The sequence below is a fragment of the Mastacembelus armatus genome, chromosome 18 (genome assembly GCF_900324485.2).
Source record: "Mastacembelus armatus chromosome 18, fMasArm1.2, whole genome shotgun sequence".
NCBI lineage: Eukaryota > Metazoa > Chordata > Actinopteri > Synbranchiformes > Mastacembelidae > Mastacembelus > Mastacembelus armatus.
The window spans coordinates 8,184,904-8,198,093 of record NC_046650.1 but is presented as its reverse complement, the minus strand read 5'-3'; the positions used below and the strand labels follow the sequence as shown (position 1 = coordinate 8,198,093).

The 13,190-nt window shown below is 43.2% G+C and overlaps 1 protein-coding gene across 1 annotated transcript; it reads left to right on the top strand.

Annotated features, from left to right (window-relative positions):
* Positions 1-3,817: 3,817 nt before the first annotated feature.
* On the top strand, positions 3,818-7,716 carry LOC113124249 (ER membrane protein complex subunit 4-like). Its single transcript, XM_026296807.1, has 6 exons — positions 3,818-3,943; positions 4,557-4,705; positions 5,151-5,265; positions 5,754-5,819; positions 5,965-6,124; positions 7,541-7,716. Exons 2-5 carry the CDS (start codon positions 4,596-4,598, stop codon positions 6,019-6,021), a joined length of 348 nt encoding a protein of 115 aa, XP_026152592.1. The 5' UTR covers positions 3,818-3,943; positions 4,557-4,595; the 3' UTR covers positions 6,022-6,124; positions 7,541-7,716.
* The last annotated feature ends 5,474 nt before the right edge of the window (positions 7,717-13,190 follow it).

The following is a 13,190-nucleotide window of genomic DNA, read 5'->3' as shown; positions in this document are numbered from 1 at the left end:
GGCCTATAGCAGCATAACTAACTAAGGGATGGTTCAGGGTTGCCTGAAGCCAGCCCTAACTATATGCTTTGTCAAAGAGGAAGGTTTTAAGTCTAGCCTTAAAAGTACAGAGAGTGTCTGCCTCCTGAACCCAGGCTGAGAGCTGGTTCCACAGGAGAGGAGCTTGATAGCTAAAGGCTCTGCCTCCCATTCTGCTTTTGAGAACTCTGGGAACCACAAGTAGGCCTGCACTCTGAGAGCGAAGTGGTCTATTGGGATAATATGGTACTATGAGGTCTTTAAGGTATGAAGGAGCTTGATTATGAAGGGATTTGTATGTGAGAAGAAGGATTTTAAATTCTATTCTATATTTTACAGGGAGCCAATGAAGAGAAGCCAATATAGGAGAAATATGATCTCTCTTGCTAGTTCCTGTCAGGACTCTGGCTGCGGCATTCTGGATTAATTGGAGGCTTTTTATTAAGATATTAGGACATCCAGATAGTAATGAGTTACAGTAATCTAGCCTTGAGGAAACAAATGCATGGACTAGTTTTTCTGCATCATTTTGAGACAGGATGTTCCTAATTTTGGAAATGTTGCGCAGGTGAAAGAATGCAGTTCTAGAAATGTCCAGATAAAAGCTTTGATACTCTGCTAGTTTGTTTGTGTCTTAATTTCTATTCTGTGTGTACATTCACTAGTTACATACAAGGTCAAAGTAGATTAATATTGCAAGCTATCCATATACAGAGACAGCACAGTGGTTACACACTATAGTCACACTACAGTTACAGCTCATAGTTAGATCAATACACTGGGTCACTGGCAGATTTGACCTTTTTTTAAATGGAAAAATTGAGACGGGTGGTGACTGACAATATGTTGGAACAGTTTAAATTCCATTTAATGTTTTCATGAAGATTTTATATATATATATATGTGTGTCTTCCTCAATCTCGGGTCCTCTACCAGAGGCCTGGGAGTTTGAGGGTTCTTCGCAGTATCTTAGCTGTTCCTAGCACTGCGCTCTTCTGGACTGACATCTCTGATGTTGTTCCTGGGATCTGTTGGAGCCACTCTCCCAGTTTGGGGGTCACAGCCCCGAGGGTGCCGATTACCACGGGGACCACTGTTGCCTTCACCTTCCACATCTTTTCTAGCTCTTCTTTGAGCCCTTGGTATTTCTCCAGCTTCTCATGTTCCTTCTTTCTGATGTTGCTGTCACTTGGGACTGCTACATCTACCACTACGGCTTTCTTCTGCTGTTTGTCCACCACTACTATGTCCGGTTGGTTAGCCATCACCTGTTTGTCGGTCTGTATCTGGAAGTCCCACAGGATCTTAGCTCGGTCATTCTCCCTCACCTTTGGAGGCGTGTCCCATTTTGACCTTGGGACCTCCAGCCCATACTCGGCACAGATGTTCCTGTACACTATGCCGGCCACTTGGTTATGGCGTTCCATGTACGCTCTGCCTGCTAGCATCTTACAACCTGCTGTTATGTGCTGGATTGTCTCAGGGGCATCTTTGCACAGCCTGCACCTGGGGTCCTGCCTGGTGCGGTAGATCCCGGCCTCTATCGATCTTGTGCTCAGGGCCTGCTCTTGTGCTGCTACGATCAGTGCCTCTGTGCTGTCTTTCAGTCCAGCTTTTTCCAGCCACCGGTAGGACTTTTCGATATCAGCCACTTCTTGTATCTGTCGGTGGTACATGCCGTGCAGGGGTTTGTCCTGCCATGATGGTTCTTGCTCCTCGTCCTCTGCATCGGGCTTCTGTTGCCTGAGATATTCACTAAGTATTCCATTGCTTGGGGCCATCTTCCTGATGTACTCATGGATTTTGGCCGTTTCATCTTGGATGGTGGCTCTGACGCTCACCAGTCCCCGGCCTCCTTCCTTCCTCTTAGCGTACAGTCTCAGTATGCTGGATTTGGGGTGAAGTCCTCCATGCATTGTGAGGAGCTTCCTTGTCTTGACATCAGTGGCTTCTATGTCCTCTTTTGGCCAGCTTATTATGCCAGCGGGGTATCTGATGACCGGCAGGGCGTAGGTGTTGATGGCTTGGACCTTGTTCTTCCCATTTAGCTGACTTCTTAGGACTTGCTTTACCCTCTGTAGGTATTTGGCTGTGGCTGCTTTCCTTGCGGCTTCTTCCTGGTTCCCATTTGCCTGTGGGATTCCAAGGTACTTGTAGCTGCCCTCAACATCCGCTATGCTGCCTTCTGGGAGTTCAACTCCTTCAGTCCTGACAACTCTCCCTCTCTTTGTTATCATTCGACCACACTTGTCCAGTCCGAATGACATTCCAATGTCGTTGCTGTATATCCTGGTGGTATGGATCAGTGAGTCGATGTCTCGTTCAGTCCTGGCATACAGCTTGATGTCATCCATGTACAGGAGGTGGCTGATGGTTGCCCCATTTCGCAGTCGGTATCCGAAGCCAGTCTTAGTGATGATCTGGCTGAGGGGGTTCAGGCCTATGCAGAACAGCAGCGGGGACAGAGCATCTCCTTGGTAGATGCCGCACTTGATGGAGACTTGTGCTATTGGCTTGAGGTTGGCTACTAGGGTTGTTTTCCACAGTCCCATTGAGTTCCTTATGAAGGTTCTTAGGGTCCTATTGATGTTGTACAGCTCCAGGCATTCCAGGATCCATGTGTGAGGCATTGAGTCGTAGGCTTTCTTGTAGTCAATCCAGGCGGTGCACAGGTTGGTCTGTCTGGTCTTACAGTCTCGAGCGACTGCTTTATCCACCAGTAGTTGGTGTTTTGCTCCCCTGGTGTCCTTACCTATTCCTTTCTGGGTCCCGCTCATGTATTGAGCCATGTGCCTACTCATCTTAGCATCTTAGGTTATCGGACGGTAGTTGGATGGGACTGCTCCCTTTTGGGGGTCCTTCAGGATCAGGACTGTCCTGCCTTCAGTTAGCCACTCTGGGTGAGTCCCATCCATTAGCAGCTGGTTCATTTGAGCTGCCAGGCGTTCATGGAGGGCAGTTAGCTTCTTTAGCCAGTAGGTGTCGATCATGTCAGGCCCCGGTGCTGTCCAGTTCTTCATGTTGGAGACCCTTTCTCGGATATCTGCCGTTGCGATGGTTACTGGTTCTTGTTCGGGGAGGTTGCTGTGGTCTGCTCTCAGGTCTGCCAGCCACTGGGCATTGGTGTTATGTGATGCCTCCCTCTCCCATATGTTTTTCCAGTATTGTTCAGTCTCGTGTTACTGCCCTCCCACTGAGAGTACACCTTGTGGTTCGGTGGAGAACATCTTGTTTATTCTCCGTGCTTCTATTTCTCTGGTGTACCTCTTCAGGCGTGTGGCCAGGGCTGTGAGTCGTTGTTTGGCAGTCTCCAGGGCCTCTGGTATGGACAGCCTGCTGTATTTCTTACCCAACTTCATCCCCCTTCTCTGCAGTTCTGATAGTTGGCTGATAGTTGGAACACTGAGCTACTAGATGTTTTGGCCCTAGTGCGGATGGTGGGTTTCGGAGTTTCCATAGGTCCCGCATCCTCTTCATGTAGCCCCTATCGCTGGGGTTACTCATGTAGTAGCACTCCAACAATTCTCTGTTATCAGCCCTCGTCCACGAGTGTCTTGTTCCAGTAGCCCATTTCTCATCAGGTTGCCCTGGTCCCCTAGCACCTGACGCGGACCTTGTTGACCCGGGCGACGTCCGAGCCGGTATGACTCCAGTATTTCTATCACTCATTTGTACTGAGGTAGGCTAGTAGCGCTAAGGACCTTGCCTAAGGGCCCACACTGGTGATGCCCTGGTCGGGATTCGAACCCCCGACCATTTGGTCTACCGAAGTCAGTGGCCTTAACCACTGAGCTATCCAGCCCCGGAACCAGCGACTGACGAGGGGCTTCGACCTGAACCTCGACACAGCTGCTAGATTTGCGCTTTTTTCATCGAAAGTCTGATTAAAAGAAGCCGAGAGCAGTGAATTGAATGTTTATATAAGGTAACATCGATATCAAATCGGAGTGTGTTTGCTTCTTTTCGTAACGTGACCACAGTGGCAGCCTAACTGCGCCGTGTGTAATTTCCAGGTTTTCAATTTGGATTATGTTGTGACAGATAACAACAACATGTTCCTTAGTGTCAGAGCCACAGAAACAAGCTTTCTAAGCTGTAACATGTCCTTCTTTTTTTTAGCTGGGTAAGGTTGACGTAGGCAGACCTTTAACCTTAAACAGGATTGAATAAGGGGAAACTGTCCAACATGGCAGAAAGCATATTCAGTTCTGCTAATCTTTTCAGAGTACATGCACCAATGTGATGTTTTGTAGTCTGTAAAAATCTATCTGATGGCGAATCAGTGTTCAGAAAATCAGATGCTGAGGAAACCAACCAATAACTTTAATGTTAATTACGCCATAAAATACAGGTGAATAAATGTTTCTGTCTGAGTTTAGTGTTGTTGTTTTGGACAGATACTAGAATGAACACCTGTAATTGTTGCTGTGTGTTGTTTGCGATCCTAGTTTTCCTCTCAGATTTTCTGAGCTGTCTTGTTTTAGTGTATAAGTGACTGAAAAGATGGGACCTGGCGCTCCCTGTTCTTGTCTCTGTAGGCTTTCGGTCTCTGAGGTCCAGCTGTGCAGTCGGTTGCCATGACATCTCCAGGGGGACAAGCAGGTGGAGGTGGAGCTCTGTCAACCAGGGGAGGCAGCGGGGCCCGGAGGATGAAGTGGGCTCTGGAGCTGAGCTTGGGCAACACCAGGTAAACAGGAACAGACTGGATCCAAGCGCTGACATTTGCCAAATAGTATGATTTGACAATCAGTGGCCCCTTTGTGATAACATCCACCTACACCTAAATTGTTAATCCTGCAATCCATAGTGCACCTTAAAGCTTTGGGGACACTGAGAGCCTGTAGTCTAAGTTGCATCCCATCAATTGCCATGTCTTCAAAAATGAATCCTTTGAATGTTTCCTGATTTATAGTGGTCAACATAGAATGACTTAAAATGTCAAAATGCGTGAAGGGAGGGAGTGCTCCTGTTGTCTTCAGAAGAAATCAAAGGCTGCACAAATCTGAGACTTATTTTTTTTTCTCTTTCCTTGCTTTAACGTCGGTTAGTAAATGCCAAGTCAAAGGCAGATCTTCTCCATAGTTATAGTTGAGAATGCAAAATAAACTCATGGTGCAACGTCTGTGCTGCAGGAGTCGCAGTGACCGGCAGGGTGGCCAGGGAGATGTTGTTTACCCCATCGGCTACTCTGAGAAACCCGTTCCCGACACCAGCATCCAGGAGACAGACAAGAACCTGGTGGAGAAGGTGAGCTTATTTCCTTTTCACTTTTTTCAGATACTGACATTGTTCTTGTCTTGTGCAACTTTTGAAACTGCACATCCTTCTCGGCACACTGTGCTTATTTTATTTAAATAAAGTCAAATAAAATATAAATAAGAATTGTAATTATGTTTTTTATTTTTTGTTAATTTCTATTGAAGTAGAGCAAACGTGTGACTTAATCATCAATATTTTAGAAATATTAGTGTTAAAAATACAAAAAACGAAGTGCTTTTAAATAAAATCTACATTATGATTTTATGTTGTGAACAAGCCTCCTGCCTTAATACACATACAAGTATTACGAGGTGCCATTTTGCCTGTGCAACATGGTGCCGCACTGAAGTACCTCTGTAATGGAAAACAGCCGCTGAGTGTAAATATCTATGGAGTGTCACATGTGATCAAGATCACATTTTCTAATGATAACCCCATACATTTGCTGCTGTGTGTCATCTTCCTCTGTTGTACAGCGTTGCTGGGACGTGGCCCTTGGTCCCCTAAAGCAGATTCGCATGAACCTGTTCATCATCATGTCAGTGAGTATCCGGCATTCACAATGTTAGGGCGGGACACATTAACCCAGAATGGAAAATGTTCAGAGACCGTTGAAGACGATAAGATAAATATCTCACATCAGGCCTTCATTCATACATTCATTCATTCTTCTGTCCTCTGTCTCAGCCTTCAAGCTGTTGGAGAGCTCCAGTCAGCAGTGGCTTCAAGGCCTCGTCTATCTGATCGGCAGTCTCCTGGGCTCAGCGTTGGCCATCTACAAGTGTCAGTCGATGGGATTGCTTCCAGTCACTCGTTGGATTGGCTCGCTTTCATAGAACCACCTCAGGTAAATAAAGAGTCAGTGGCTTTTTTATGGTTGTTAAAATTAATCTGCGAGGCAATAAATGCAGTTAAGTTTGCACGAGACAAGCTGATTCCTGTGTCCATTGTCTAATGTTTTTACACAGCGCTTTCCATCACCTCATTATTTAGCCCACTGTTTTGGCCACTAAACTCCGTAACATAAACCGCATCCGTTCCTCACTCACCACCGATAGCACGGCAATACTCGTTAATGCCTTTGTCACCTCTCGTTTGGATTACTGTAACTCACTCCTCACTGGTCTACCTCTCAAATCACTTCGCAAACTTCAACTTGTCCAGAACTCTGCTGCCCGAATCATCACCAGAACTCCATTCTCACATCATATCACCCCTGTCCTTAAACAACTTCACTGGCTCCCTGTGTCCTTCCGTATAAACTATAAAATCCTCCTTCTCACCTACAAAGCCCTCCACTCTATTGCCCCACCATACATCACTGAACTACTTCATATCTATTCTCCGCCTCGTCCTCTCCGCTCCTCCAGTTCCACTCTCCTCTGCACCCCTACAGCGCGCCTGGCCACCATGGGCGCTAGATCCTTCAGCCACACTGCGCCCCGCCTTTGGAACATTCTCCCTCATCGCATCCGGTCGTCTCCGGACTTATCAACTTTTAAATCATCACTCAAAACATATCTGTTCCGTATAGCGTTTTCCTCCTAACTCTCTTAACTTCTCAAAGCAGCCCGTGATGTTCTACCACCCTCTGCCTATTTCATATTGTCTCATACTGTTTCATATTTGTTGTTCTGTCATCTGGGTTTCTGTATTTCAATTTACTTTTACTGTACTTCGCCCACTTCCTAGATAATCCACGCTTTTGCCTTTACATTCTCTCCTGCCGTTTATGCATTCTTGTTACTGTTGTTTTAATGCACTCTATGTATATCATGCTGTATGCTTCCTTTTCTATCTGTAAGGTGACCTTGAGACTTTGAAAGGCGCCATGAAATAAAATGTATTATTATTATTATTATTACTATGGACTATGGTTGTTGATAGCCACTTTCACACAAATGAACAAAACTTCAGTTTTAAAGGTTTTGACTAATTACTGATCTCATGTGCCATACACTGTTTGGCCACTAGAGGGTAGAATATGCCAATTCTGTCATGTCTACTAGTATATTTTTTTAAATCCAAAGCACTATAGTGGTGATTTTTGATACTTAAATATTATGATATATCAGCTGATCATTTTTCTACATAACCCACAATGTAAAGATTTTATCCTTAAATTTGTTTTGTTTCTTTTTAAATTGTAACCAAGAGGTGTACTTTATGCAGTATACAAATATTAAAAATATATTGAAAATATTGTCAATTATTCTGCAGTCGGCCACTTTGCAGTAAAGTAACCATGTTGTTTTCTCAACAGAGGATGGAGATCATGGGAGGAGGGATGGTGTTGTGAAGAAGATGGATGATGGACCCACACATAACAGATTCACATACGTACAGAGGTTATATACTGTTCATTCTCCAGTGGTGCCACATTGCCCATTGCTGCTGAGAGGAAACAAAATTTTGCCAGCCCTCCCGCTTTTCAAAACAGCATTGTTAATGGCAGGATGTGGGGTTGCAGCTTTTAACACGTTTTGTTTGTCTTTTTTGACAGAAAAACATACATGAAACATGAAACAACATGTTTCCTGATGGTCCTGTGACAAAACATTTACCATAAAAGATTAACTGCATCGTATTTCAATATTTACTTCTCATTGTGGAAGAACATTAACAACAGCAACCACTAACATCCAACTGGAAAAAGGGGAGTTTTTAAAGAACTATGTGACATTAAAACCCACCTGGAAATCCCATTTCCCCCATGCTGCCTTTTTGTCCTGGACTTCCAGGAGCACCAGGTCCTCCTGGAATACCAGGGTCTCCCTTAGGACCTGTAATGGAAAAAAAGCACGTTTGAAAGCCTTTGCCATGAGTATAAGTATTTATGTATGCATGGATGTGTTTGTCAGGAGGTAAACCCAAACCTTCTGCTCCAGGTCATCCAGGGGGTCCATCCGATCCTGGTAGTCCAGGATCACCGGGGAGACCAGGGGTTCCTTTAGGACCAGGGAAACCTGGTGAACCTGTAGAACATACATACAGGGAAGTATAACACAGTAATTGAACATGTTGACCTACTTATGTGTTATGGGGTATACTGTATTTTCTGATTATTCTTGCATATTTTCTTATAGAATGAGATTTTAAAATTGAAATTAGTATTAAACCCAATGAAAGTCGTTTCAGATGTACCTGTGGGCCCTTGATCTCCTTTGATTCCCTTTACAACCTGTGGCGGTAGACTGACTCCTGGGGGTCCCTGGACACCAGGATCACCTCTTCCCCTTTACCCCCGGGAAAGCCAGGTGCACCATCTCTACCTGGGAATCCGGGTTCACCTGAATGTAAGCATGAGAGAAATTTAGAGTGGCCATCCAGGAGCTCCTTTGTTTCTCTTTATATGGTGCTTTCTTTGCTATGGGATTGCTGATCTCTATTATATGGTGCTTTCTTTGCTGAATGACATTGCTGATCTCAATTGCTTATAATAATAATAATAATAATAATTGCATATGTTAATACATATGCACTGATGCCGATATATCTGCAAGGAGCCAATACTGGCTAATATCTTGGCCTGGCCAGTTTATCAGCCAGATGCATGCCTTTTAGGGTTGTGAGCGATTATGTTGATGAATACCTTTAAGTCCAGGAGGACCAGAAGCACCTGGCGCTCCTGGTCCTCCACCAGGTCCTGGAGGTCCCATGGTACCCATGTCTCCTTTCTGACCTGTGTCCAGTTGGACATTAGAGAACAGCAAAAAACATTTGGAGCAGAGTTAAAACAAAAACTGGAAATATATTCGATAGTGAATTACAATACCAATGTTCATACAGCTTTGGCCAGGGGATCAGCCTTACAGCTACTATAACTAGCAGCTTTATAGAAAGCTAACTTTTATCAATATGAGGGATTTTGTAATTTTTGGAAATTCCCAATATGTCTAAGTGAGAAAAACAGTATAACTAGAAGGCAGATTTACTTGGCTAAGAAATTATGATCTGAACAACAAATGACAACATGGCATTTGACTCATATTAAGGCGTATCGCCTTAATATTTACTTGACCTTAAATAATGACAAAAAACATCATTAATATGGGTTTAGGTATTTAATATCAAATGAAACATTCTGGCTAAGGTCAGAAAATATAGAGATCATTGATCACTTGAATCAATAGTCAGTCTATAAGCAATCAGCTAACAGATACTGAGTCATGACAATAGTTTTTGATGGCAGAGTTATATTTACCTGGTTGTCCAGGCAAGCCATCCTGTCCAGGACCTCCAGGAGGAGGAATCGCTAAACCAGGAGGACCGAGGTCTCCTTTCTCTCCATTTGATCCAGGGAATCCAGTAATGATGAAATCAAGAATTCATTATCTGACTAGAGGAACATTAATTGAACCAGGTTATCAGTGATTTGAAAACAAACTGAATTTGTTAATGCAGTCTGGACCTTTCTCCTCTGAACATGATCCCATAACAAAATCAGATTTAAAATATCAGTATTTCGTAATCATAAAAGATGCCCAATGCAGTCAAGAAGCAGTATATTGCATGTTTGCAATAGACACAGCAACATATACAAAGCAAGAATGAAGAATATACAAAGTCATCTCTAGTACAATGTAGACATGTCACATTGTCACTATTGTTTACCATTTAACTGCCATCAACCAGCACCAGTACTGGATTACAATACCTTTTTCGCCTTGGCATCAGAGCGTCGCGGGTAAGGGAGGGGCATGTTTCAAAGTGCAGAGGGCGGAGCGTTGGATTAAGCCGAAGATGAGGAGAAGAAAGTATAATGCATTAAATGCATTAATATGTCTATATGAAGCTGGCTTTGGAGCACTCTGAATATGCACTGAAGCTTTTTGAGAAAAACTGTCAGTGTGTCAGTTTATGTGTCCAGCTACCAATGCATGCTCAGAGTATTCAAACCTTTGGTTGGACATGAGTTAGTTAGTTTTTTTTTGTGTCCATTAGCAAGAGCAGTGGGAGGTTAAAGTGACGAGGATGGTGCAAATACCAGTGAACTGGAACTCTTTGAGGTTAGTTTGCGATTGGTGTGCTCGCAAAGACTCGCCTTGGGTGATGTTAAAGCTGTGAGGCCTGGTTTGCTCTGTGATATCAAATCTGTGTAAAAAGTGCAATGAAGTGCTTAGGACTGTGATGCAGCCAAGACAGAGTGCAAGAGAAGTCACATGTCCGGCACTGTCTCAAAACCAAAGAGGCAAGCAGTGGCACTGTGGTACAGTATATGATTTGCTCCCTCAGTATGTCTCCTTGTATGTGCCTGTTGTTTGTGGCCAGGGTGTCTGTTGTGCTCTCCATCATGTTTTGCTTCCCAGCCTCAGTGGTTTCATGTTCTCTGGAATAACGTGACTCTGGACTCTTTCGCTCTCTCACCTTCTCCCTTAGCTTTCTTGCTTACCTGCCTGGTTTTATCTGACACTACACAAAGTGAGCTGCTGTTAATAAGCTGTTGACCTGTACCTGCCTGCATTAGAGACCTGGCACTCTCTTTAAACCTCATAAGATGAGACCAACTTTATTCATCCCCAAAGGGAAAGTCAGTTAGTCTTAGTGAGTCAGTAGTGACAGTAGTCAGTTGGTGCCTCTGGAGGAAACGTTGTCTCTGACCTTTTTTTATATTGAACATCTGTGTTAAGTGACAACTCCAACTTATTGTCCAGGTGCACAGCTAGAAAATGGAATAAAATGAGGTCAAGTACAAAAACGCTGATAGAGCTTTGGTTCTGCAGCTCAGCTCGTTTGCATACTGACTTATGAGAAATGTGACTCTTTAATGAAACAGGCTCAGTTTGTCACATAACAAAACAGAGAAATATTTTTATAGTGAGATATTTATTGTAAAAACGAAACAAAAGTTTACGTCATAACAACATATACATCTTCCTGCCCTGTCAATCAATAAAAAACAGAGCTCAGGAAAATAGTTATTTCTCACTTTTGAAGCCAAATTCAATGTCAAATTCAAATTCAAAGTAATGAATGTAAAATGTTCATATTTACCCTAGAACACACACACACACACACACACACAGTTATTGTTCAAAGGCCTGAAAGCGAATGTCAGTGACATCACACATTGTCAGTGACATCACACATTGTCAGTGACATCACACATGATGCATCAAAGGATCTTGGAATCCCAGGTTGAAAATTTCTTTAGACCAGAGAACAACTACTGCACATTCAGTATCTCTCAGACCATGAGCGAACCTGCACGTACCTTTTTGAAAGAGACAGCACAGTCCAAAATGTCAGAGGTCGAAAACAACTCAAGAGAAACAATTCTCATCAACCTGGAGTCTGTTGATCCTAATTTCTCTGGTGGTGAAACCAGAGACACTCACAAGACCCCAGAGTCTGCTGAGTCTGGTCCTTCTTGCTGTGAAGCTCTAGAAAATCTAGAAAGTGAGGACCAGCTCCAGCTGTTAGTCACAATGGTGACCTTCAGAGTTCTGAAAGAGTGCCAGGCTTTCCAGACAAATGGCAGCCTGGACAAATGGGTCACCCACATCAAATGTCTGGTGAACTGTACAATGGACGGACTCGATGTCACAGGCCTCTGCCCAGACAGGAAGGTTGTCAAAAAGATCAGTAAGGCTGTGTTGAAAGACCTGAAGATGGAATACAATGGCCTTCGGCTGAAGGATGTTATAAAAGATCCAGATGTAGATGTGCACATCGTGTACTCTCTGCAAACCAACATCCAAGCATACGCTGCTAAGGCTGCACAAAAGAAACCTTCCTCAAAGTGGTGGAAAGATCTCATCCACACCATGATGCTCCTTGGCAGTTTCGCCCTCTTCGGTTTTTTGGTTACTTTGCTCGTGTAGAGCAGCACAGCTACGAGGACTTTTTAACATTAACGTTGTGAGAATAAAGTTGAAATGTTGAGAACAAAGTTGAAATGTGATTTCAGCTTTGTTCTCAACAATTTCTGCTTTTATTCTTGAATATTTTTAACGTCACTGTAATAGTCCTTCGTAGCACAGCAGGTGCAGTTTGCACCAGCAGGCCTGCAGAGTGGTTCAGCAGTAACTCCTGCCACTCTGCCGGCGTGGGTTTTCCTCCGGGTACTCCGGTTTTTTCCCACACACTCACCCTAAAACTGTCAGGTTGTATTTGGCTCATACCTGGCCCATATGACCTATGGCACTGCCAGAAATAAGTCATATGTGCCATGAATGGCCCAGATGACGACCAGATATTGATACTATTTGCTGTCTCACACAATAAAAAAGAAAATGAATTATTTAATATTCTTTGTGTTTGAATCACTTTTCTTAAAGCAAATCATAAAGCAGACGTGGTAATTTAAATTTAAAACATGCAAATTATTATAATAATTAAAAATATCAGTAACGCTAATCTACAGTTATAACGTATCTTACTCAGTTTAACAGTAAGGTGCCAATATTAGTCTACATTTATTTTGTGTTTAAAACTTCCCTTTGGTCTTTAAACATCAGGAGTGTCAGATACTGATATGAGATATGAAGCTATTGAACACGAGCACATGTGGTGTTACATTATCACTGTTAGTTGTATTGACTCAGTAAATCAGGGTAAAACATCATATACAATAGTCATTATATTAAACCACATCTTTACAGCATTACAAGTGAGAGTTACAACGTGAAAGGAACAAACTGAACATTCACTCAGCTCTGACTTTAAAATAAGAAGATTATTTTAATACGGGTGTATAAGTGTTATCCATCTGTTATTTAAACAGAGGCTGTTCAGGCTTTGAAAAGAGTTAATACTAAGGATCACTTGTATATGCTAATACCAAGTCATAAAAAAGAATATGGACATATTTTATATATGTAATGTTGGAATGAAATATACATGATGCTGTTACCTGAGGCAATTCTACTTTTCTTCTTTGGTGATCATCATACATTTACAGAGGACAACAC